The 24,127-nt window shown below is 35.8% G+C and overlaps 1 protein-coding gene across 1 annotated transcript in view; it reads left to right on the top strand.

The window, feature by feature from the left end:
- The window catches only part of Brr2 (U5 small nuclear ribonucleoprotein l(3)72Ab), a 486,889-nt gene that overhangs the window by 422,025 nt on the left and 40,737 nt on the right, over nt 1-24,127 (top strand). The window contains exon 37 of the mRNA XM_090392214.1: nt 17,096-17,183. Within this exon, the coding sequence (XP_090248340.1) occupies nt 17,096-17,183 (88 nt within the window). The remainder of the gene's footprint in view (nt 1-17,095; nt 17,184-24,127) is intronic.

Here is a 24,127-nt window from a genome sequence, read left to right as displayed (position 1 = left end):
TTTGTTTATTGCCCAAATTTCACTGCCATATAATAATGTGGGCACTGCTAAAGTATTGTATATTTTCAAGTGTGTTTTTTTTCATACTATATTTGGGTTGAGTGTTCTATTTAGGGGTGCTTAAAGGTCAAAGCTGTATAACTGAGAGGAGACCTCCACATAGCCTTTATAGGAATGCAGAGAACCGACCAGGGCTTCTGACCTAATGTCCAATCCTCACCTTCTTGTGGTGCATCCTGTTGGGTATCTACTTGGATACTGAATGAACGAGGATGGGCTGGCAATTTCGGATTTAGCCGACCAAATTGTATTCTTATTGGTTAAACCAAAATAAAAAATGATGGTACAACATGACAAAATTTCATGCCGGTTGGGGCATCGCCCGGTTAAACAAGGCCCCCGTTGTTTTCGCCAGGGAACCAGGGCAAACACAACTCAACATTACCGGAGTTAAAGATCGGTACTATCAACGTAAGAAACCTGAATGGCAAAGAAATGGAGCTAGCTGAGGAATTATACAAGTACCAGATCGACATAATAGGGGTGACTGAAACAAAAAAAGACCAAAACTGGTGAGATCTTTCTGAGCAATAAATACAAAATGTTATATTCAGGCAATGACAATCAAGGAAAAGAAGGAGTAGCCATAGTATTCAACACAAAATACGAAGCTAATCTTCTTGAATGGCAGTTAGTCTCAAGTAGAGTAATGTGGGCAAATATGAGAATGGGGAACTGGACAATGAGACTTATTTGTGCCTATGGTCCCACACCTAAAGTAGAAGTGGAGGAATTTTTTGAGGTTTTAGAAAAAGCAACTGACACAATGAAAGAGGAAAAGTTGGTCCTTGTTTGGATCTAAATAGCAGAGTAGGAAATGATTGTGAGACATACAAAAATATTTTGGGAAAATTTGGAGAAAAGAGCAAAGCTAATAACAATAGCAAATACCTGTTGGATTTCTGCTCAGGACATGGACTGGTTATTACTAACACCATGTTCCAACATAAAAATGTGCACAAATTCACATGGAGAGAAGAGGCAATGAATAAGAAAAGTCTTACTGACTATGTTATTGTTGATATTGATGTTTTCTCCCTAGTGCAGGACACCTGAGTGTACAGAGAATTTGAAATTGGAAGTGATCACTATTTAGTCTTGAGCAGGATAAAATTGAATTTCATATTCAAAAGAATAACATGTAAGAAAGTTTTAAAGCGAATAAAAGTTGAGCAGCTCTCAGATGTGGACTGTAGACTAAAATACACAAAGATTATTGAAGAAAAAATGAAAGAGTTTGAGAACAGTAATCAAATCTTGGAGATTCAGTGGCAAACTCTGAAGAAAACATTGATTGATTCTGCCAGAGAGGCATGTAGTGAGGTTGTCTTCAAGGATAAAAAAATTCGAACTCCCTGGTGGACACAGGAAGTTAAAGAGGCAGTGAAGGAAAAGAAGAAGCATATCAAAAGTTCCTGTCAAATAAGTCAGCTTGTGCTCTTAGAGAATATAGTGACAAATGCAAGAATGCAAAACACTTTGTAAAACAAGCCAAACAAAAGTCATGGGAGGACTTTGGCAAGAATATAGAAAATAAATATCAAGAAGGTGGCAAAATATTCTGGAGGTTGTTGAAAAAGCTTAGGAATGGAGGAAAGAGTGCTGTAAAAGGAGTTAGAGATAATAAAGGTGACATGAAAACGAGAGAAAAAGATATCCTTGAAGTATGGAGTAATTACTTTGAAAAACTGCTAAATGAAACAAGCAGTGATGACAGCACAGTGGTAAAAAACACTGACCAGGCATGCAGTCAGGAATACATATCCATACTTGAAGTAGAAAAAGCCATCAAAGGCTTGAAATGTGGAAAGGCAGCAGGAGTAGATGATATTCGACCAGAAATGCTGAAGTATGGTGGTATAAGAGTCTTACAGTGGCTGCACTGCATAGTTCAGAAAGCTTGGACAGAGGGACGAATTCCCGATGATTTGAGTAGAGCTCTTATAGTACCCATATATAAAAAGGGAAATGAAACTGAATGTGAGAATTACAGAGGTATTTCCCTACTGAGTGTTCCTGGCAAGATCTATGCAAGTATACTTGAGAAACAGTTGAGAAGAATTGTGGAAGAAAAGCTTGATGAAGAACAAGCTGGATTCAGGCCAATTAGAGGCTGTCAGGATCAGATCTTCACTTTACGACAAATAGTCGAGAAATCATGGGAATATAACAAAGATCTGTATTTAAGTTTTGTAGATTTGGAAAAGGCATATGACAAGGTGCCAAGAGAGAAGCTATTCAATGTGCTGCAGTTATATGGTGTCAATGGGGCATTGTATCAAGCAATACTTAGTCTTTATTTGAGTTGTAGGTCAGCAGTTAGAATTGAAGGAAGTACAGGAAGATGGTTTAATGTTAAATCTGGTGTGAGACAAGGATGTACATTATCCCCTCTGTTATTCATTATCTATATGGATCACATATGAAGGAAAGTGGTATTAAACATGATATCAAAATTGGAGATGTTAATGTCAGCTCTTTGCTTTATGCGGATGATGTTATACTTCTACATAAATCCGCTACAAGTCTGCAAGATTCTCTGACTATATTGAATAGCTGTTGTAATAGATATGGTATGAAGGTCAGCAATAAAAAGACAAAGACAATGAAAATAGGCAGAATCATTGAAAATATCAACTGTGTTGTGAAAGGAGAACCTGTGGAACAAGTAAAACATATTTCAGCTACTTAGGCACGATTTTTATTGAAGATCGTAAATTAAATATAGAAATAGACAACAGAATCAGCAAAGCTGGTGGGAAGTCAATTGAATAAATTCATATGGAATAAGAGAGAAATTAGTCTGAACACTAAATTAGCCGTATACAAGACAGTGTTCAAATCAGTTTTAACTTATGGATCTGAGAGCTGGGTCAGAAGTAAAACACTTGATCAAAGACGAGAGACCACAGATATGAGAGTCCTGAGAAAGATTATAGGCGTGAAAAGATATCATCAATGGCAATATCATATTAAAAACGAGGATATTAGGAAAGAACTTGACATTGTCAGTATCCAGGAATGCGTTAGCACAACTAATCTCAGGTGGTATGGTCACTTAAACAGAATGGGCGAGGAAAGATTAGCAAAGCAAGTGTTCATTGCCAGATTGGCAGCAAAACAACCCAGTGGAAGACCAAGATATAGGTGGATTGATACGGTACAAAGTGCCTTAGACGATAGAAATATAAGATCTGATAATGTTGGAATCTTGACAAGTAACAGACTGATTTGGAGGAAAATTGTGGATAGGAAGTTAGTAATGATATAATTTTTTTTTCATGTAGTACTGTCATATCCTGTACACCCCTTGAGGGTACATGGCAGGAATTTGATGATGTGTTCTATTTATCAGGCCTATAATCTGTAAAAATTTTTAAGTTTTTAATTTTGTCTTTTTCTCCTTCATATGATATTTCACATCCAAGATAATTAAAAGTATTTATCTGTTCTATTATTTTATTATCAATATGCTTCTAACTGGAGTTTGTCCACAAATTGCCATTGTTTTCGTTTTATCTATGGAAATTTTCATTCCAAACTGTTCTACTATAATGTTTATATTATATATTGCTCTTTGTAAATTGTCTTCTTTATCTGATATTATTACCTGATCATCTGCAAATAATAGCATATTTATTTTGTTATTCCGAGAAATTTGTATGCCTTGATTGTTTAATGTGTTCCACTGTATTAATATTTCATTAGTGTAAATATTGAAAAGTGTTGGAGGCAGAGGGCATCCCTGTCTTACTCCTTGGTTTATAGATTGTTTTTCAGACAAATTTTCATTTATTTTTATTTTTATTTCATTATCTTTATATATATTCATTATTGCATGTAGTTAAATATTAGGTATACAGTAATACCCCAACTTACGCGAATCCGGAGTTATGCGGTTTCTTATATGTACATATTCCCGTCACGCCTCACCACTATTCTTATCTTTCCGTGCCGGCTGCATTTGCCAGTGTCGCGCGGTCTCCATTCATACATGATTTTTATAGTCTACAAAATCACATAAAAAATAAAAATGTCGTCCAAAAGAAGCAAGTCCGATTCTTCTACAGCTAGCAAGAAAAGAAAAACATTGACTTTGGAAACAAAACTCAACATTATTAAGAATTTTGAAGGCGGAATGAAAATTTGTGAGTTATCAAAGAATTTCGATCTACAGGAATCCACAGTATGAACAATCATGAAAGATAAAGAAAGAATTCTCGCTGCTGTGAAAAATGCCCAATCATTGGATTATTGGTGAGATGGAAATGATGCTTAAATTATGGTGTGATAATCAAGTGAGAGTAAAAAATTGCCCAGTTGATCAAACGACGATATGTAGCCAAGCCAAGCTGATTTTTGAGCTAAAAGTAGACGCTGGAGAAGCGGCCAAAGAAGAAAATTTTGTGGCCAGTAATAGTTGGTTCAACCGATTTAAAAATCGCTGTAACTGGCACAGCATCGTGGAGAGGCGGTAACCACTGATAAAGAGGCTTCGTCTGCTTTTCCTGAGACACTTAAGGCTATCATCGAGGAAGGTAGCTATAGCAGTCAAACCATATTTAATGTAGACGAGACCGGCTTGTTCTGAAAAAAGATGCCTAAGAGAATTTTCATCGCACGTGAAGAATAAACGTTTCCTGGCTTTCAGGCTTCCAAAGACCAGTTGACAGTAATGCTTGGTGGAAATGCAGTTGGTGATTGCAAGTTAAAGCCTCTCTTAATTTATCGCTCCAAAAATCCAAGAGCTCTGAAAGAAAAATCTAAAGCTGGCTTGCCAGTGATTTGGAAGTCAAATTCTAAAGCTTGGGTGACAGCTTCTATTTTTGAAGACTGGTTTGGTCACCACTTCATACCTGAAGTTGAACGTTATTGCCAGTTTAAAAAAATTCCGTTTAAATTTATGCTTATTATTGATAATGCACCTGGTCACCCTCCTGCAACTTTAATTGATTTTGATCCACGTGTAAAAGTTGTTTTCTTGCCTCCAAATAGAACCAGCTCACTTCAACCGATGGACCAAGAAGTTATCAAAACATTCAAAGCGTACTACACACGGCGTTCGTTTGCAAGTCTGAATGAAGCTATGAGGCAAAATGAGCAACTGTCAGTTAAATAGTTTTGGAAACAGTTTAATGTTTTAGATGCTGTAAGGATTATCGGAGATTCTTGGGGTGAAATTTCCCAAAAAACCTTGAATGGTGTCTGGAAAAAACTTTGTCCATCCTTTTTTTAAATGCGAAACGGAAATGTTGCCAGAAACTGATCAAGTTGCTGAGGCAATAGAAGTAGTTATCAACCTTGCCAGGCAATTAGATTTAGAAGTCAACAGTGAAGATGTCAGCAAGCTGTTAGACTCGCATAACAAGGAGCTTACAATTGACGAGCTCATAGAAATGCGTAAGCAAAGCACTACTGAAGAGACCGAAACCTCAGATCCAGTTTAGCAGAAAAGCACATGACAATTGCAAAATTAACCGGTCTCAATTTAATTAAGAAAGGTTTGGATTCTAATGAGGAACGAATTGTAGCCACAAGGCAAGGAATAAAAAAATCGCTGGCTTGCTATGAAGAAATTTTGTGTGACAAGAAAAAGACATTATGCCATCAGACGAATCTATTAGATTTTATGAAACCATCAATATTGAAATCACTTTCTTTTTTTTATGTACGAAAAACTACAATTTTTCTGTATATTATTGTATATTTCTTAAAAAATATAGGTGTTTTTGTAAATCTTTGGTCCCAATTGTATGTTTGTATATAAATTTATACCCCGAGTTACGCGAATTCGACTTATGCGCTTTTCGTCGGTCCCACCTACCACGTAACTTCGGGGTATCACTGTATTTATTCTTTGTAATATATCGAACAGTATATATCTTTTTACTTTGTCAAATGCTTTTTCGTAATCTATAAACAAAAGATGAGTTTCCAAAATAAATTCTGTTCTATTTTCTATAAGTAGTTTTAAACAGAAAGCTGCATCCATTGTAGAGCATCCTTTTCTAAATCCATTTTAACATTCAAATAATATTTTTTCACTGTATATTTTTAGTTTTTCATTAAATACTGCAATATATTTTGTAGCATTTATTAAATAAACTAATACCTCTGTAGTTAGCAGGTTTTGTTTTATCCCCTTTTTTAAATATAGGTATCATCATCATCATCATCAAATTCTTGCCATGTACCCTCAAGGGGTGTACAGTATATGATAGTACTACATGAAAAAAATTACATCATTATTAATTTCCTATCTACAATTTTCCTCCAAATCAGTCTGTCACTTGTCAAGAGTACAAAATCATTATCAGATTTTATATTTCTATCGTCTAAGGCACTTTGTACCGTATCAATCCACCTATTTCTTGGTCTTCCTCTGGGTCATTTTGCTGCCAACCTGGCAGAGAACACTTGTTTTGCTAATCCTTCCTCACCCATTCTGTTTAAGTGACCATACCACCTGACGTTAGCTCTGCTAATGCATTCCTGGATGCTGACAATGTCAAGTTCTTTCCTAATATCCTCATTTTTAATATGATATTGCCATTGATGCCATCTGTTCATGCCTATAATCTTTCTCAGGACTCTCATATCTGTGGTCTCTAGTCTTTGGTCAAGCGTTTTACTTCTGACCCAGCTCTCAGATCCATAAGTTAAAACTGGTTTGAACACTGTCTTTTATAGCTAATTTAGTGTTCCGAGTAATTTCTCTCTTATTCCATATGAATTTATTCAGTTGACTTCCCACCATACCAGCTTTGCTGATTCTGTTGTCTATTTCTATATTTAATTTACCATCTTCAGTAAAAATTGTGCCTAAATAGCTGAAATGTTTTACTTGTTCCACAGGTTCTCCATTCACAATACAGTTGACATTTTCAATGATTCTGCCTATTTTCATTGTCTTTGTCTTTTTATTGCTGACTTTCATACCATATCTATTACAACAGCTATTCAATTTAATCAGAGAATCTTGCAGACTTGTAGCACATTTATTTAGAAGTATAACATCATCCGCATAAAGCAAAGAGCTGACATTAACATCTCCAATTTTGATATCATGTTTAATACCACTTTCCTTCATATGTGATCCATATAGATAATGAATAACAGAGGGGATAATGTACATCCTTGTCTCACACCAGATTTAACATTAAACCATCTTCCTGTACTTCCTTCAATTCTAACTGCTGACTTACAACTCAAATAAAGACTAAGTATTGCTTGATACAATGCCCCATTGACACCATATAACTGCAGCGTATTGAATAGCTTCTCTCTTGTCACCTTGCCATATGCCTTTTCCAGATCGACAAAACTTAAATACAGATCTTTGTTATATTCCCATGCTTTCTCGACTATTTGTCGTAAAGTGAAGATCTGATCCTGACAGCCTCTAATTGGCCTGAATCCAGCTTGTTCTTCACCAAGCTTTTCTTCCACAATTCTTCTCAACCGTTTCTCAAGTATACTTGCATAGATCTTGCCAGGAACACTCAGTAGGGAAATACCTCTGTAATTCTCATGCAGTTTTATTTCCCTTTTTATATATGGTTACTATGAGAGCTCTACTCCAATCATCGGGAATTCGTCCCTCTGTCCAGGCTTTCTGAACTATGCAGTGCAGCCACTGTAAAACTGTTATACCACCATACTTCAGCATTTCTGGTCGAATATCATCTACCCCTGCTGCCTTTCCACATTTCAAGCCTTTGATGGCTTTTTCTACTTCAAGTATGGATATGTATTCCTGACTGCATGCCTGGTCACTGTTTTTTACCACTGTGCTGTCATCACTGCTTGTTTCATTTAGCAGTTTTTCAAAGTAATTACTCCATACTTCAAGGATATCTTTTTCTCCCATTTTCATGTCACCTTTATCATCTCTAATTCCTTTTACTCTTTCCTCCATTCTTAAGCTTCTTCAACAACCTCCAGAATATTTTGCCACCTTCTTGATATTTATTTTCTATATTCTTGCCAAAGTCCTCCCATGACTTTTGTTTAGCTAGTTTTACAGTGTTTAGCATTCTTGCATTTGTCTTTATATTAAGAGCGCAAGCTGACTTATTTTACAGGAACGTTTGGTATGCTTTCTTCTTTTCTTTCACTGCCTCTTTTACTTCCTGTGTCCACCAGGGAGTTCTGATTTTTTTATCCTTACAGACAACCTCACCACATGCCTCTCTGGCAGAATCAATCAATGTTTTCTTCAGAGTTTGCCACTGAATCTCCAAGGTTTGATTCCTGTTCTCAAACTCTTTCATTTTTTCTTCAATAATCTTTGTGTATTTTAGTCTACAGTTCACGTCTGAGAGCTGCTCAACTTTTATTCGCTTTAAAACTTTCTTACATGTTATTCTTTTCAATGTGAAATTCAATTTTATCCTGCTCAAGACTAAATAGTGATCACTTCCAATTTCAAATCCTCTGTACACTCTGGTGTCCTGCACCAGGGAGAAAACATCACTATCAACAATAACATAGTCAATGAGACTTTTCTTATTCCTAGCGTGTTCTCTCCATGTGAATTTGGGCACATTTTTATGATGGAACATGGTATTAGTAATAACCAGTCCATGTCCTGAGCAGAAATCCATGAGATGTTTGCCATTATTATTAGCTTTGCTCTTTTCTCCAAATTTTCCCAAAATATTTTTGTTTGTCTCACAATCATTTCCAACTCTGCTATTTAGATCCCCAACAAGGACCAGCTTTTCCTTTTTCATTGTGTCAGTTGCTTTTTCTAAAGCCTCAAAAAATTCCTCCATTTCTACTTTAGGTGTGGGACCATAGGCACAAATAAGTCTCATTGTCCAGTTCCCCATTCTCATATTTGCCCACATTACTCTACTTGAGACTGGCTGCCATTCATATTTTGTGTTGAATACTATGGCTACTCCTTCTTTTCCTTGATTGTCATTGCCTGAATATAACATTTTGTATTTATTGCTCAGAAAGATCTCATCAGTTTTTGTCTTTTTTTGTTTCAGTCACACCTATTATGTCGATCTGGTACTTATCTAATTCCTCAGCTAGCTCCATTTCTTTGCCATTCAGGCTTCTTATGTTGATAGTACCGATCTTTAACTCTGGTGATGTTGAGTTGGGGTTTTTTTCAGATTGTTCCAGTAGCTGACTTTTCGCTGTTCGCCCTGGTTCCGTGGCAAAAACAATGAGGGCCTTGTTTGACCGGGCGATGCCCCAACCGGCATGAAATTTTGTCATGTCGTACCATCATTTTTTATTTTGGTTTAGCCGATAAGAATACAATTTGGTCCGCTAAATCCCAAATTGCCAGCCATCCTCGTTCGTTCAGTATTCAAGTAGATACCCAACAGGGTGTACCACAAGAAGGTGAGTATTGGACATTAGGTCAGAAGCCCTGGTCGGTTCTCCTCGTTCCTTTAAAGGCTATGTGGAGGTCTCCTTTCAGTTATACAGCTTTGACCCTTAAGCACCCCTCCTGAGAAATCAAGGGTTTCAGCTGGGAAAAATAAGACTACTAAATGATTGAAGTATAAGAAACTTATACTTCAATCATTTTGTAATTAGATTTTGTTTTCTAGTTTGTTTATTTTTTTGTAGTCAGTTTGGTGGAAATCTTAGTTATGTCACTGAATTGAAGCCTTTGGCTCTTCATATAATTAGTAATTTATTAGGACACCTCTTGGCAATTCTCATAGAAGGGATGTAAGTTCTATTCGCTACAAACTTGGTATTATTAACTAGGTCTACCTACTCACTGATGAGACCTCAATAAAGGTTGAAACCGGTCTGGGTAGTGACCTTCTCTTAATGTAGAACAGTAATACAGCTCCTACGAGCTAAGTTCACATTATGGGTAAATATCAAGAATAGTGATCGGAGCTTGCTCCACCTTTGATATGAGTTGCCTCAGCTTGCACTACCTAAAGGGTCAGTGCTGCAGTATCCAGGTATTTGCTTACGCTTGGAATTGCCGAACTTTATATAGTTTCTATATTCGGGATGAAACTTTGAGTTTCTTATTCGGCTAAGAAACAATATGGGATGTAATATCCCTTAACTTAAACAAGTTATGTCGCCAAATTGAAGCCTTTGGCTCTTCATATAATTAATAATTTTAGTAAAAAAAATAATTTTCTGTCTTTACAGAAATCTAGAATATCATACACAAATTAGAAGAAATATTTTCCCTTATTCTCTTCTTTGAGTTTACAAGCACAAATTTTCATTATTTTACAGTAGAAGTAGTACTCAGTGGTTTTCTGTTTCATTTAAACTGGTTATCAGTTAATGCATGAGGAAAAAACATAACTCTTTTTTCTTTCAAAAACAAATCACAAGATGGAATGTGCACTCCATAAATAGAATACATGTAGTTTCCAAAGGTAATGTGTGCTAATTTTCAAAAATATCTGATCAGGCTCTTTCAAATCCTGTCTGCAAAACATAAAACTTTGGAACTCTTAACAGAAGGTGACTTAACCAGTGTCATTTGATACAGCAGGTGTTTTCCTCCCTGAAACTCAATATATCTGATAAATAGGCAACTCATAATCTTAATTGCTCTACCATAAGTAAACCCTCTAATCCCTGAAATATATCATCTCATCTTTCTATAATATATTAGGCTTGATTGTCTGCAACAGTTGAGTAAATAAATTTTGAAATAAGTTTCATAAATTCAATATCATAAATTTCATAAATATCAGTATCATAATTTACTATCTGTGAATTAATCTCATCACCATAATAACCTTCTTTGTCTGACAACTGTGTGTGTTCTTCATTTGGTTAGTTTGTCATGAAATATATTACATAAGAATCTCATTAAATGTCACTCATTACTTAATAAATCTACTGTAGACTAAGCACTTCTTCATAGATCTCACAAATACTTCATTTGCAGGCAGGAATATGGCATCCTGTCTAAATGTCATCCATGCATTCTTGTCTCTAGCTATCGCCATTAGTCACAACTTCTGCCCAACACTGCTCCCACTACTATTACATAGTAATGGTTCTGTTGTATCATCAGGCTCAGAAATGCCAACTTCCTGCTTCTCCAATTCTTGCACTGCTGATTTTGATAAATGTTCTGCAACCATTCCAAACACTCTATACTCAATGTTCAGTTTGCCCTTTTACCAGAAAGAGATCAGAAAAATTTTGCTAAATTGAATACCAAAAAAGTCTCCTGACCCTGCTGGCATTCTCTAATTGACCTAAAGGTTTTTTGCTCCAAAGTTGACTCTCATTCTGTGTCACCTTTTTACACGCTCCTATTCCACGGGTATCTATCCTGCAGTCTGGAAATTGGCCTACATACAGTAATGTTTGCTACCCTGAAGACTCTCAATTAATAAATAACCATCAGTATGGATTTCATCACTATCGATCAAGAGGCAGTTTACTTACTTATTGGACAAATTGTCAGGAAAGAGTTTTTGTGGAATTACAAAACTGGTGATTATGACCAGCTTAGGAAGTAGGTTGAAACATTGCTATGGCATGAGAAGCTGCAAGGAAAAAATGTTAATAATGAATGGGAAGTAGTTAATTGTTAGAATGTGGTAGTATCACCTTGCATACACAAGATCAGGAGGATAAACCAAGTAGGTGATAAATGGATGAATAGCAATATAAAGCTGGAGCTACAGAAAACATTGTGGGTGAAGTATTACGGTTGTAAATTTAATGTTGCATAATTTAAGTTTATGCTCTTTAGGATGAAAAGATTACCTATCATGTATTATTGATGGTATTGGATTGCAGGAAATTGATGGTACTAGGGATCTGGGAGTGATGGTGGACAGAGAGTTGAAGAAGTACAAAGAGCATCTTGCAGAAGTTGGTAAAATAGCACAAAAGATTATTTGGTCGTTGAAAAGCACATTGACGATTAAAGATGAAGGTGTTATCCCTCTTTATATGGCTCTGATTCAGCTGCATCTTGACTGTCATGCACAGATTTGCTCACCTGAGTTTCTTGGGGATCAAGAGGTGAAGATGATTCAGAGACCACTGACCAAGCTGGTGAGGGGTCTGTGGAATGCTCTTTGTGAGGATAGATTGAAAGTATGTGTGTTTGGGGTTTGGGGTGAGTGGAGGGGGGGGGAGTAGAACATGTTGCTGAGGGGGACATGAAAGAAACAAGTCATTAAAGAAGTCATATAAGATTAATACAAAAGAATTTTTTCAATACATGACAAACAGAGAACTAGTGATCACCTGGAAGTTTTGTAAGAGTGTGTTTAGTAAGGGTGTACAGATTGTTTTTGTTTTAGAAGTGGTGCATGGCTGGAATGGATTGCCAGAAGCAGTTTTGAGTGTCCTATCAATAATTGGGTTTAAGGAGAGGAAGGTACCATTATTCATGCAATACATGTATTGTAGGAGGCTCCACAAGAAGTTTTCTGACTCCATGGAGATAGATTTTTTATTTTTATTTTTAAACTTGATTTTTCTGGTACAAAGACCAAAGGTCATACTGCACCAAGCTACAGGTTACAGCAATACACATGGTAAACAGTTATTAGTAAGACAATCACAAACATCCATGCCTTTGGCAGGATTCATACCCACAGCCTCTTGGCTGGAGAGTTGATATGCTAACCACTTGGCCAACCAGGCTGACTGCATGAAGATACTTGTTTAATAATAACATAAAAAGGAACTTACATTCTTATTCTTGATATCAAAAGCAAAAATATCATCACAGGTGTTGCTACAAGTTGCACTGCTTTTTGAATGTCTGCTCATGCACACACACTTGATTCAAACTGCTGATTAAGCTTGGCGCTCTCCTTGTACAAGTAGGACAAATAATATATAACATAAATTTTCAGGCAAGAAAAAAATAAAAATTATGTTTTCAGTTTATTAAAGTAAAACATGACAATTTCTTGAAATATTGTCCCAAATTAATTGCAGTTCTTTAATTTGAAAACTTCTACTTGTAAATTATCTCCATCACCATCATGAAACATTGCTGAAGTTTAGTGATACTTAGTTACAAAAGTTATTGATACTTAAAGCTACAAAACTGTTCCAAGAACTATGAAATTTTATAACATGATTTATGAACATAATTTTTATTCCCTTTTGGAAATAAAGACAAGTAAATTTAATTATAACAATACTTTTTATAGGGATAAAAACTCCATTAACATGGAGTTTTTATCTGCAAAAAACTTCAAATAATTAAAAGCAAACTGTATTAATTATCATAAAAGTATACTTATTCAGAGCAATCTCTAGAGAAAACCAGTAAACAAAATACCCTCAAACCTAACCACATCTCAGGGAAGAGATTTTGACAATGTAAAAAAAAGTTTTTTAAAAAAAATGACTAGTAGGAGAAATATGGCACTGTGAGTGAGAAAAGAAGTGAATTTTGCATACCAGATGAGCCATAAGGCAACCAAGAGTTACAAACAGGAGATACCAGCATCCCAGTAACATTTGCATTAATAGTTCTGACATGCATGGAGATGGATGAGGATTGGTCTTGGAACAACCTAAGTGCATTTTTATGTTTGTGGAACAATAAACACTCAAAACTGCCACATCTTGGCTACCAAAAATCCTTGTGCATTTCAACAATTCTGACATTCACTGTGGATAGGATTTACAGCCAGTGGAGCACCTCCCCTCATAGAATGTGAAGTTCAACAATTATTGCTTCAAAATTTCACAGAGGAGAGAGGGCAGTTGCTCATTTTCTATGAAGTGATAACCTCTGTGGTGTATCAGAGCAAAGACAAATCACACATCATGTACAAAACTTTTTCACAGATCAGTTGCATTCTTCTGTTAATATCAGCTGTTGGTCTTGTACAAAGGCCAACGCATTGAACATCGCCTCCATTGATCATCCAGATCTCCTTTACAGCTTCCTGCAGCATATCAGCTTTATGTGATGTTTTTTTTTATCACATTATTTTTATGAAATGAAGCAAAATAAGCATCATTGAATAAGTTGTTTCTCATTGACTCTGAATCATTTCACAATCACATCCCATCTAGTTCATATTAATGTATTATTGTCAAAATCTCCTCCATGATCTGATAAGGGTACCACCAAGTTGGAGGGTATATCATCTACTACTAGTTTTCTCTACAGATTGCTCTGAATAAGGGTACTTTAATTTGAAACACCTGTACCAAATATGATTAAAGATGCAATAAAATTTATAGTTGTCATCATTTTTGAAAGGATCATTACTATCTTTCATAAAAATCTCAAATTTGTTTGTTCATCTACCACCACCACCACATTGCATTCTTGGTTTTGAAATTCAGCTCCATTTAATTTTTTGCAAATTTTGAGGCAATTTTTTTTTCTCGTATAAAAAAAAAAAGACTTCACTCACATTGATTTTGGGCATGCTGCATGCATGCATACATAAAACATGCAGAAAATCAGACTTTTAGATTCATCCTACAAACTACAGTATAGAGTACAAAATTGGGGAAAAGAACATTCAGAACATCTAAAGCAGATAACTACCACCTTACATAAAACCCCCTTGTGGTGGAGGTGACCTCCTAGTGGTATTAGCCCTTTTCATTCTTCCTCTTTTTATATGCTTTTCTTCCTGTGTTCATTGCATCCTCAGCTTCTAAAAAACTAGGATTTCTCTTTCGCTCAAGACGTTACTTCACCTTGAACAGCTGTTAATATTATACAAATCACAAATGCCCAGCTATTGAATACTGATCTCACATATGTGGTGGGGGCCCCTAAAAGCTCCCTCAAAATGCTTGACTCACTACAGAGTGCAATTAGATTGATTAATAACTCATCTCTTACCAACTCACTCCTCCCACTTTTGCACAGGCATTTGGTTTCTGCATTATGTGTATTCTATAAATATTTCCATGTCAAATGTTCATGTGAAATAGCATCAATAATTCCACCATTATTGTCCATTGGAATACGTGCAGTTGCTGCCCAACATTCCTTCACAGTACACCTTGAAACCTACAGAACATGTTTCTTTTCCTCCTCTATTCCTGTTACTGCAGTATTGTGGAACAGTCTTAAATAGATTGATTAACCAACCTCTTGTGATGGACTCAACATTAAAAAAAATCATAATAAATAAAATCTATTTGACCCCTTCTCTGACAGATTTCATCATATTCATCGTTTTTGTTAATTTTTAAATGTTTACCAAACATTAATATGGACTCCTGTGTATAGATCATATATATTCTCGTAGAAAGGCTTATAGCCTTTCTACGAGATAATCATGTATAACGCTGGTTATATACATGTTGTGAATAACTTAAGGAATTCACAACGTACATTAGAATATAAATTAAATTAAACTTTAATATATATTTCCAATATTTTGGCAACGTCACGTTGCCATCTTCAAAGGAACTTAAAATAAAGACACACACACGCAGGCACTATATACAGTAAATGAGGATGAAATGAGGAAGCTATTGTTTCTCCTAAAGGTCCTGATGGTGTCCCCTAGTGGGCTATGTAGGTATTCTTGATCATTGGGCTGAAGGTCTCGTGATGTACATCTCCCAAATTTGGGGCAGTCTCATGCAACCAAAGTTGGTTGCATGAGACTGCCCCAAATTTGGGAGACGTACATCACGAGACCTTCAGCCCAATGGCTAAGAATACCTACATAGCCCGCTAGGGAGCACCATCAGGACTTTTAGGAAAAACAATAGCTTCCTCGCTTTGTCATCATTTACTGTATGTAGTACCTGCGTGCACGTGTCTTTATTTTAAGTTCCTTTGAAGATGGCAACGTGACGTTGCCGTAATATTGGAAATATGTATTAAAGTTTCATTTAATTTATATTCTAGTGTGCATTGTGAATTCCTTAAGTTAATTAATAATCAGATCATGTATATATTGTATATAGGATGTTAATACCTGATTTGTTTTAGATTTGTGTTTATACACCTTTTTGCACTTGTTTTTTTATACTTGTTCTATGCCTGTTTTATGTTGTTCCTTTATTTATTAAGTAATTATTATCTTGTATAAAGTTGTTCATTGAAGGAATGGACAGTTCAGAACTACCAAAAAGATATTCCAATACCATCCAGTTGGAGGACATTGAAGTCAAGGAAAATAATGAAATGAGACTATCTTGTGGTATCTATGATCTGTATTTATGCACCACTACTTGGAAAATGCAAATATAAGTAAAAAAAAAAAAAATAGTATGCACTTCCATTAAAATGACACTAAAATATTAGATATTGTATAATCTGGAAGTAAGCTGATAAATTTTAAAACCCTTCAAAATTGAAACACATTTGGCCACCATAATAATTGGATCCCAGTAATTTAAAAAAAAAAAAAAAGAGATTACTTTCATATAAATAAAATTATGGAGCTTTGGTTTAAGTTTTAATTTGATGACTTTATATGGAGTGACCCTTCAGTGGACTTGTAATTTGTGAAAAAAATATTGCCAAATTGCTTATTTTTCTTATTCAAAATTTTAAAAATCTTTTTTTGTTGTTACTTTTTTGTTTTGGTGATATGAAACCTTTTGTCATCCTGTATTATGAAGTCTTAAACTTTTAGTATCATTTAAAAAAGTGATAGCATGTCAGTCATAACATGAATACATTATACCAAGTATAATGTCTTTCTGAATTCTTGTTCAGACGCTTATTAAAATATATTCTGATACTACAAAAACTTCAATCTGTTATTTTATGATTTGTTGTAGGAATTTTCATTTGGTAATACAGATTGTGGTGGTACAAAACCAGTTGCAGAGTGATGAAAAAATACATAACAATTTTTAATTAAATAAGTGTGATCTTTACTTTATGTTAATAATACAGTAACAAAAATATGAACTATTTTTGGCTTTGTATTTTTAAAAGAATAAATGCAACCATTCCTCAAGTGTTATATAACACTTGATTTAGTGGTACAAATAATAAACAGATTGAAAATAATTCCATCTAGAATATTGTTATGAATTAGTATATTTATTATTTATTCAGCCTACTTTTTTACTTTGGTAAGCTAATTTTTCTCTTCCATAGTGTGTCAGTATTGAAGATGAAATGGATGTATCACCCTTAAATCTTGGTATGATAGCTGCTTACTACTATATCAACTATACTACTATTGGTGAGTAGAATATTATTCATTACTAGTTTCTTAGTCTCTGAAGCAAGTAATTTAAAAAGGGGAAAAATTTAACTAATTCACCTGTTCTATACACAGCAAAATTAAAACTTATGTACAATTCTTAATCAATTTGTCATCAGTTTTAATTGATGACAAATTGTTTTAACACATAAAAATTTTGCACATCTTAATACCTAAACTTAAGCAGTGGTTTTGTACAAGATCATTAGGACATGGAAAGATGAAATATTTCATGTTTAAAAAAAATTGGGCCAAAGATTTATGTGAAATGAAAGACTTTAATGATTATGGATCAGTTAAGTAATGCATCGAAAAATTATTATTTATTTTTAAAAATTCTGTATTTATTGCTCAGAAAGATCTCACCAGTTTTTGTCATTTTTGTTTCAGTCACCCCTATTATGTTAAAGATACCAAGCAATTTTAAACCTGGTTTTACTCCATTTTTCTCAAGTGAGCAAACAGACAATGTCAAGTTTGCACCTGCAATTGATGCAAGACTAGCTGATCCCACAGGTAGTGCAAGACCAAGGCAACTCGTTGGTCTTGCACTACCTGTGGGATCAGCTAGTCTTGCATCAATTGCAGGTGCAAACTTGACATTTTGTCTGTTTGCTCACTTGAGAAAAATGGAGTAAAACCAGGTTTAAAATTGATTGGTATCTTTAACATAATTATACCCAAGTTAAAAATACTTTCTCCACCCTATTATGTCGATCTGGTACTTATCTAATTCCTCAGCTAGCTCCATTTCTTTGCCATTCAGGCTTCTTATGTTGATAGTACCGATCTTTAACTCTGGTGATGTTGAGTTGTGGTGTGCTTTCAGATTTGTTCCAGTAGCTGACTTTTCGCTGTTCGTCCTGGTTTCTTGGCGAAAACAACGGGGGCCCTTGTTTAACCGTGCGACGCCCCAGCTGGCATGAAATTTTGTCATGTTGTACCATCATTTTCTATATTGGTTTAAGCCAATAAGAATACAATTTGGTTGGCTAAATCCCAAATTGCCAGCCCATCCTCTTTGGTACAGTATCCAGGTAGATACCCAACAGGGTGCACCACGAGAAGGTGAGGATTGGACATTAGGTCAGAAGCCCTGGTCAGTTCTCCTCATTCCTTTAAAGGCTATGTGGAGGTCTCCTCTCAGTTATACAGCTTTGACCCTTAAGCACCCCATTTTTTTTTAGTCTTGATACTCAAATGTGCTCAAAACTTATACTGTAGTATATCAACACCCATCCTGTGTTGCTTATAAGTTGTTGTATTCATCTGGCATCTATCCAACAGAATGAAAGCAAGCCATTATCCAGCCTGTATCTGAAAAGAAAAAGAAAAAAAAAGTCAGTCAAAGTAACTCTCATCTCATTGCTTTCACCTCAGTACTCATGAAAGCGATAGTTAAGGACATCAACAGCTATTTTCTTCGCTACCAGGAGATCTATCAGTTATTAGTGTTTACAAATATTACAGAATCTTGATGTGAATATAATATGGAATTAGATAAGATATCAGCTTACTTATTATGAGAATCTGCTGTGGAATTAGCATGATCCCAAGGTAATAGAAAGAGGAGGAAACAGTTCCATTGCATAAAAGAAGTTCCCAGAAAGAGAGAGCAAATTATATAATTTCATATTACCCTATTTTTCGTTAGATAACTTTCTATACAAGAAAGTCTGGATTCATTAAAAAATGAACATGCACAGTATACATTTGAAAGTTATGAGAGATAAATCAAATGTAATAACAAAACTAAGGTAGAAGTATTACTTAATATTTATTGAACAGTACACTATTCAAATCCAAAAAATTCTTCATCAGACTCAATATTGAAAGAATCAATTGCTTTAAAAATTTCGTTTAGTATTTCTTCAGTTTTTGGTATTTCTTCCATTTTGGAAGATACCTTTAGCTCTTTCACTAACAACCCAATCAAGCAGTTTTTTTTCTGCGGTTGGCCACAAGCACCTTCTAAACCTCATAGCACATTTCCTTATATGTAAACATTTCAGGACTGTTTCAGCCTTTCGCCATTCATGAACACTACTTTCTCCAACTCAACAATCTACCAGCTTCACAATTCCCTTTTTCCTTTGCTACTTCTACCACTTCAATCTTGATCTGCGCTGTGTAGGATTTTTTGGCGCATTCACGTTATCTATCGAAAAATATGGTGTATTCACACTGATCAGCATATTACAAATCGTGGTCAAGGCATTGGAGAAGTTGTTTAAGAACTAAATTCAGTAATGGGTAGATAGAAATTGCGCACTGGGGGGGGGGGGGGGTTGTGAAGGATAAATCATGCTTCAGCAATTTATTCACTTTTTTTATAATGAAGTGTCATCCAAGTTGGATAAATCGAATAGTTACATGATAATGGTATTGAGGAGTGTTCAGGAGGTACATGGCTAAATAGAACTCTATACTTGGGCCACTGCATTAATGATATAGGAAATGATCTCAGGAGAAATATTCAGTTGTTTGCTGATAATGTGCAAAACTGAATAAAATAATTGTTAAAGACGAAGTAGATCTTGCAGGACGATTTAAATAAACTGATTTTATAGCATTAGACGAACAGCATAATAGCTGTTTATTTCATGTGGAAAAGTTAAGGTTATGAATTTTGGGAAGGAAAAGATTACCATCTATGTACTACATTGATGGAACTGGGCTTTTGGGAATTGATGAGGTTGATGATTTCATTGTTCTGGTGGATTATGTTAATGTTCAGAGAACAATATTGCATGAGTGGCTAAAATCGCTTCTAGGAGTAACTGGTTATTGAAGAAAACATTGACAAGCAGAGAGACCTCCCCCTCCCCACCTTTGCACTGATCTGGTCAACTAGGTTTCTTAGGCATTATGAAGATGTTTAGAGAATTCAGAAGCAAGTGACCAAGATCATGTATGGAATGCTCTTAATCCAAATCTTAAATATTTCATTATGAGGATACATTTAACATTTGGATTACAAAAATTGGTTCAGAGGCAAAAAAAGTGGGATATGATAGAGATGTATAAGCTACTTAAAGGGTTTTATAGGACTGATATGGTGGAAAATTTTCAATATATGATGGGGAGGCTGAAAAGTTCTGATAAACACCTAGAACAAAAATGATATTAAAGCAACTGATATAACCAAAAGAAAGAACAATACGAGTATATAAGTTACCTTCATAACGCTGTTACTAGTATGCTCTTTCTTGTGGTTATGTCAGTTGCTTTAATAGCATTTTTGTTCTAGGTGTTTATCAGAACTTTACAGAGACCCTCCCCATCATATGACTAGTGTCGGGAGAACTAGGGATCATCCCTGAAAATTGAGTGAGTGTTGTTAGCAAGGGTTTGAGGACTAAATTTTCTGCTTGGAAAGTAGTGAATGAATAGAATTGGTTGCCCAAGTCAGTGATTAGTGTTTTGTTAATGAATGAGCTTAAAGATAAACATGACAAGTATTATGCAAATGATTATTACTGTTCAGTGAAATATTTAGTGAGCCTCTCATGATGTATTTATGGATTCTTGTCTTGAGGCTTAAGTGCTGTGAGGTACTATAATCGCTGTAGCCATTTGGAGAGGAAAGTGTTGTGTATGGCTACAGCAATTATAGTATTAAAAAAATAATCAGTACCTCCCCATTCCCCGGTCTTCTCTTCAGAAAGAGTTCAGAACTGCCATCACCATACCCTATATCCATGGCACATCGGAAAAAATAACCAAGATTTTTAAAAAAAAGTACAACCTTCACACAGCATTTAAGCCTCACCGCAAACTTATTACCCTTATCCGTTCTACAAAAGATCAGCTTCCTCCTCTCTCAGTGCCTGGAGTTTGCAAAGTACCCTGTTCCTGTAAGCTGGCATACTTTGGACATACAGGTAGATCAGCATGTAGGTCACCACCATGAAATTGGCGCCTTGGGCAGTCGTATACAATATGAGTAATCGTCTGAGCCATGGGAGAACAATCACAATAAGGGTGGTCTAACAGCCCCCATTTATGTAGTAGGTAGCCACATCTGCCCTGGTTAGTTCTGATCCTGTTGATTGATGACTAAATCTTCCTAGAGAAGAGCAAAACCAGGCTGCAGAGCACAGGGATCTTCTACCAGGAAGCCGTTTGTTGGGAGATTGTTGGACCAGTATTCTCTCCACATGTCAGGTGTTGATGGCAGGGCAGCTGAAGAGAGTTCATCCATGGACCAGAGAGGCTTTCTAGATTTTAGGCAAAGACCAGGTGGAATTATGAGAGTCTGGTGCATGGGCAGGAGTGGGTTGCTCATCTTTATTAAATTCTTTAATCGAGGATTGTCTTCTCCGTATGTTTGATGGAGCAATGTTAGATAGGACAGGCAGCCAGGAGAGAGGAGTGTTTCTCATTGTCCCACTAATTGTGCACATGGTAGAGTTTTGCTGGGTATCTATAATGTTAATGTGTGTGCACTTCTTTTGCAGACAGGGACACAATATCCTGCTGCAGAGAATGTGAGGGGTAGTGCAGACGACCTTAGGTCTTCTGCACCACAACCCCAGGTTGTTCCAGCAAGCCTTAAAATGATATTGTTTCTCATTTTAATTTTGTTGGATAGGTTGGTAATGTGCCTTTTATAGGTTAGGATTCTGTTCAGGCTCACTCTAAGGTATTTCGGGTGAGTCTCGTGTTGTACCATTTTTCCACAATTAGAAAGGTTGAGGTGTCGATTCGCCTCAGCATTGTTCAGGTGAAATACTGTGGACACAGTTTTTGTTGGATTTGGCTTCAAGTAACACTGCTTGAAGTACTCTTCCAGGATGTTCAGGTCTGTGTTCAAGGTTGATTCCAGGTTGGCAAAGGAGGTGTGTCCTCTATGGCAAAGCACCCATAGAGGACACACCACCTAGATAATACTTTAGAGTCACCCACATGGTAAGCTTAGTATTGTGTGGTATTTGTGTATATGTTACATTAGCTTTTTGTAATCCTTGAAGATGTCTCAGTGACGGAGACGAAATATGGGAAGTATTAAAATCTGTTTTAATCCTTTCCGGGTGCTGTATACAATCCATTGAGCCTTCAACATCATTTGTGGATTCCATGGAGATGCTCATGTAATAATAATAATATACATATCCAAAAGAGTATGTGCTGCTGTGCATTATGGGATACTGAGGTAATTTAATGTGAAGTCAACAGTCTTTATACAAAGTAGCTTAATTGTGAAGATGCTTCATGTGCAGGCATTGCTTACCCTTGGGTGAGGATTAAAACAAAAATATAATTCCTTGTTAAATATAATTACTAGTGTTTCTATTTAATTATATATTCTTATGGCAAAAATAATAAATACTATGCAACTATAGGTCAATGTCTAGTCCAGAAAGCCAATCCAGGGCCTAATCCGTCACCTCATGGATGTCTTGGAGGTTACCATGAAATTAGCACTTTGGGCAGTCATTCACAATATGAATGATTGTCTGGGCTAGGGGAGGGAAACAGTCACAATAAGGGTAGTCTGACAGTTTCCATTTGTGTAGTAGATATCCATCCCTGGTTAGTTCTGATCCTGTTGACAGATGACCAAATCTTCCTAGGAGGAGCAAAACCAGGCTGCGGAGCACAGAGATCTTCAACCAGGAAGCCATTTGTTGAGAGATTGTTGGACCAGTGTTTTCTCTTCACATGTTAGATATTGATGATAAGGCAACTGAAGAGAGTTTGTCCATGAACTAGAAAGGGTTTCTTGATTTTAGGCGAAGACTAGATGGATTTTTGAGAGTCCGGTGCAAGGGCAGGAGCCGGTTGCTCATTACTTTATTAAATTCTTTAATTGAGGCTTGTCTTCTCCGTATATTTGGTGGAGCAATGTTGGATAGGATAGGCAACCAAGGGAGAGGGGTGCTTCTCAGTGTCCTACAAATTGTGTGCATGGTAGAGTTTAATTGGGTAGTGTGCACACTTCTTTCCTAGATGAGGACACAGTATTCTGCTGCAGAGAATGTGAGGTCTAGTGCAGATGACCTTAGGACTTCTGCCCCACAATCTATTAATAGTGCTTCTATTTGTTATCCTCATATCCAGAATTTCTGAAACCCCCTGATCACATTTCATTAACTTCAAAAAGGCCTTTGATTCAGTTGATAGTCAAAATTTATGTTATATTGTAAGAACTTTGGAAATACTTGACAAACTCATTAGTATTATGACTGCTTTGTATTATAACAGTGATGCTTGCATTAGCACGTGGTTGAAAATAACATCTGAAATAAGACAGATATATCCTGTCAACTTTGTCATGTAATTGATTTTGTAATGAGAGGACTTTTGCAAGGGAAGAACTGGGAACTATCTAATTATAATAAATGGTGTCTAAGGATCGACTCAGGAACAGAATTGTTTGATTTCATGAATAGTGGTGGGATACATCAGAGGAATGGTGGGTATCCACCTTTTAGCACTGTTCTGTGTAAGCGATGGGTTGTGATGGTTTGGCATGTTGTCAGAATACACGATGTTCACTTGGTGAAGAATATTATGCTAAATGATTTGGAAAGTGTTAGGAAAAGAGACATGCTCTGAATAAGATAGATTGACACTATCGGTAAGATTTTTTTTTCCAAGTTGGTATATCTGTCATAAGCATTCCATGTGAAATTGCAAGTAATTCCATCAAGTAGTTTGTTTTATACAGTTATATGAAGCAAAAATGTTGTCTGTATCCCTTGAAATGGATAAAATTGAGTATCATGCAGTTATAAAATTCTTTGTAAAAGAAGGTTTAACACCAAAAGAAATTCACTCAAAGTTCATAAAAGTTTATGGGCACTCTTCTCCTTCGTTTTCAACAATTAAGAAATGGGCTGCCGAGTTTAAACGTGGCCGTACCATCCTTGAATATGATCCACATGAAGGACATCCAAAAAGTGTAACAACACCAGAAA

This window comes from Typopeltis vanoorti, chromosome 5, assembly GCF_054136105.1.
Source record: "Typopeltis vanoorti isolate ZY-2024b chromosome 5, IOZ_Tvanoo_1.0, whole genome shotgun sequence".
NCBI lineage: Eukaryota > Metazoa > Arthropoda > Arachnida > Uropygi > Thelyphonidae > Typopeltis > Typopeltis vanoorti.
This window is presented reverse-complemented; position numbering and strand designations above follow the sequence as displayed.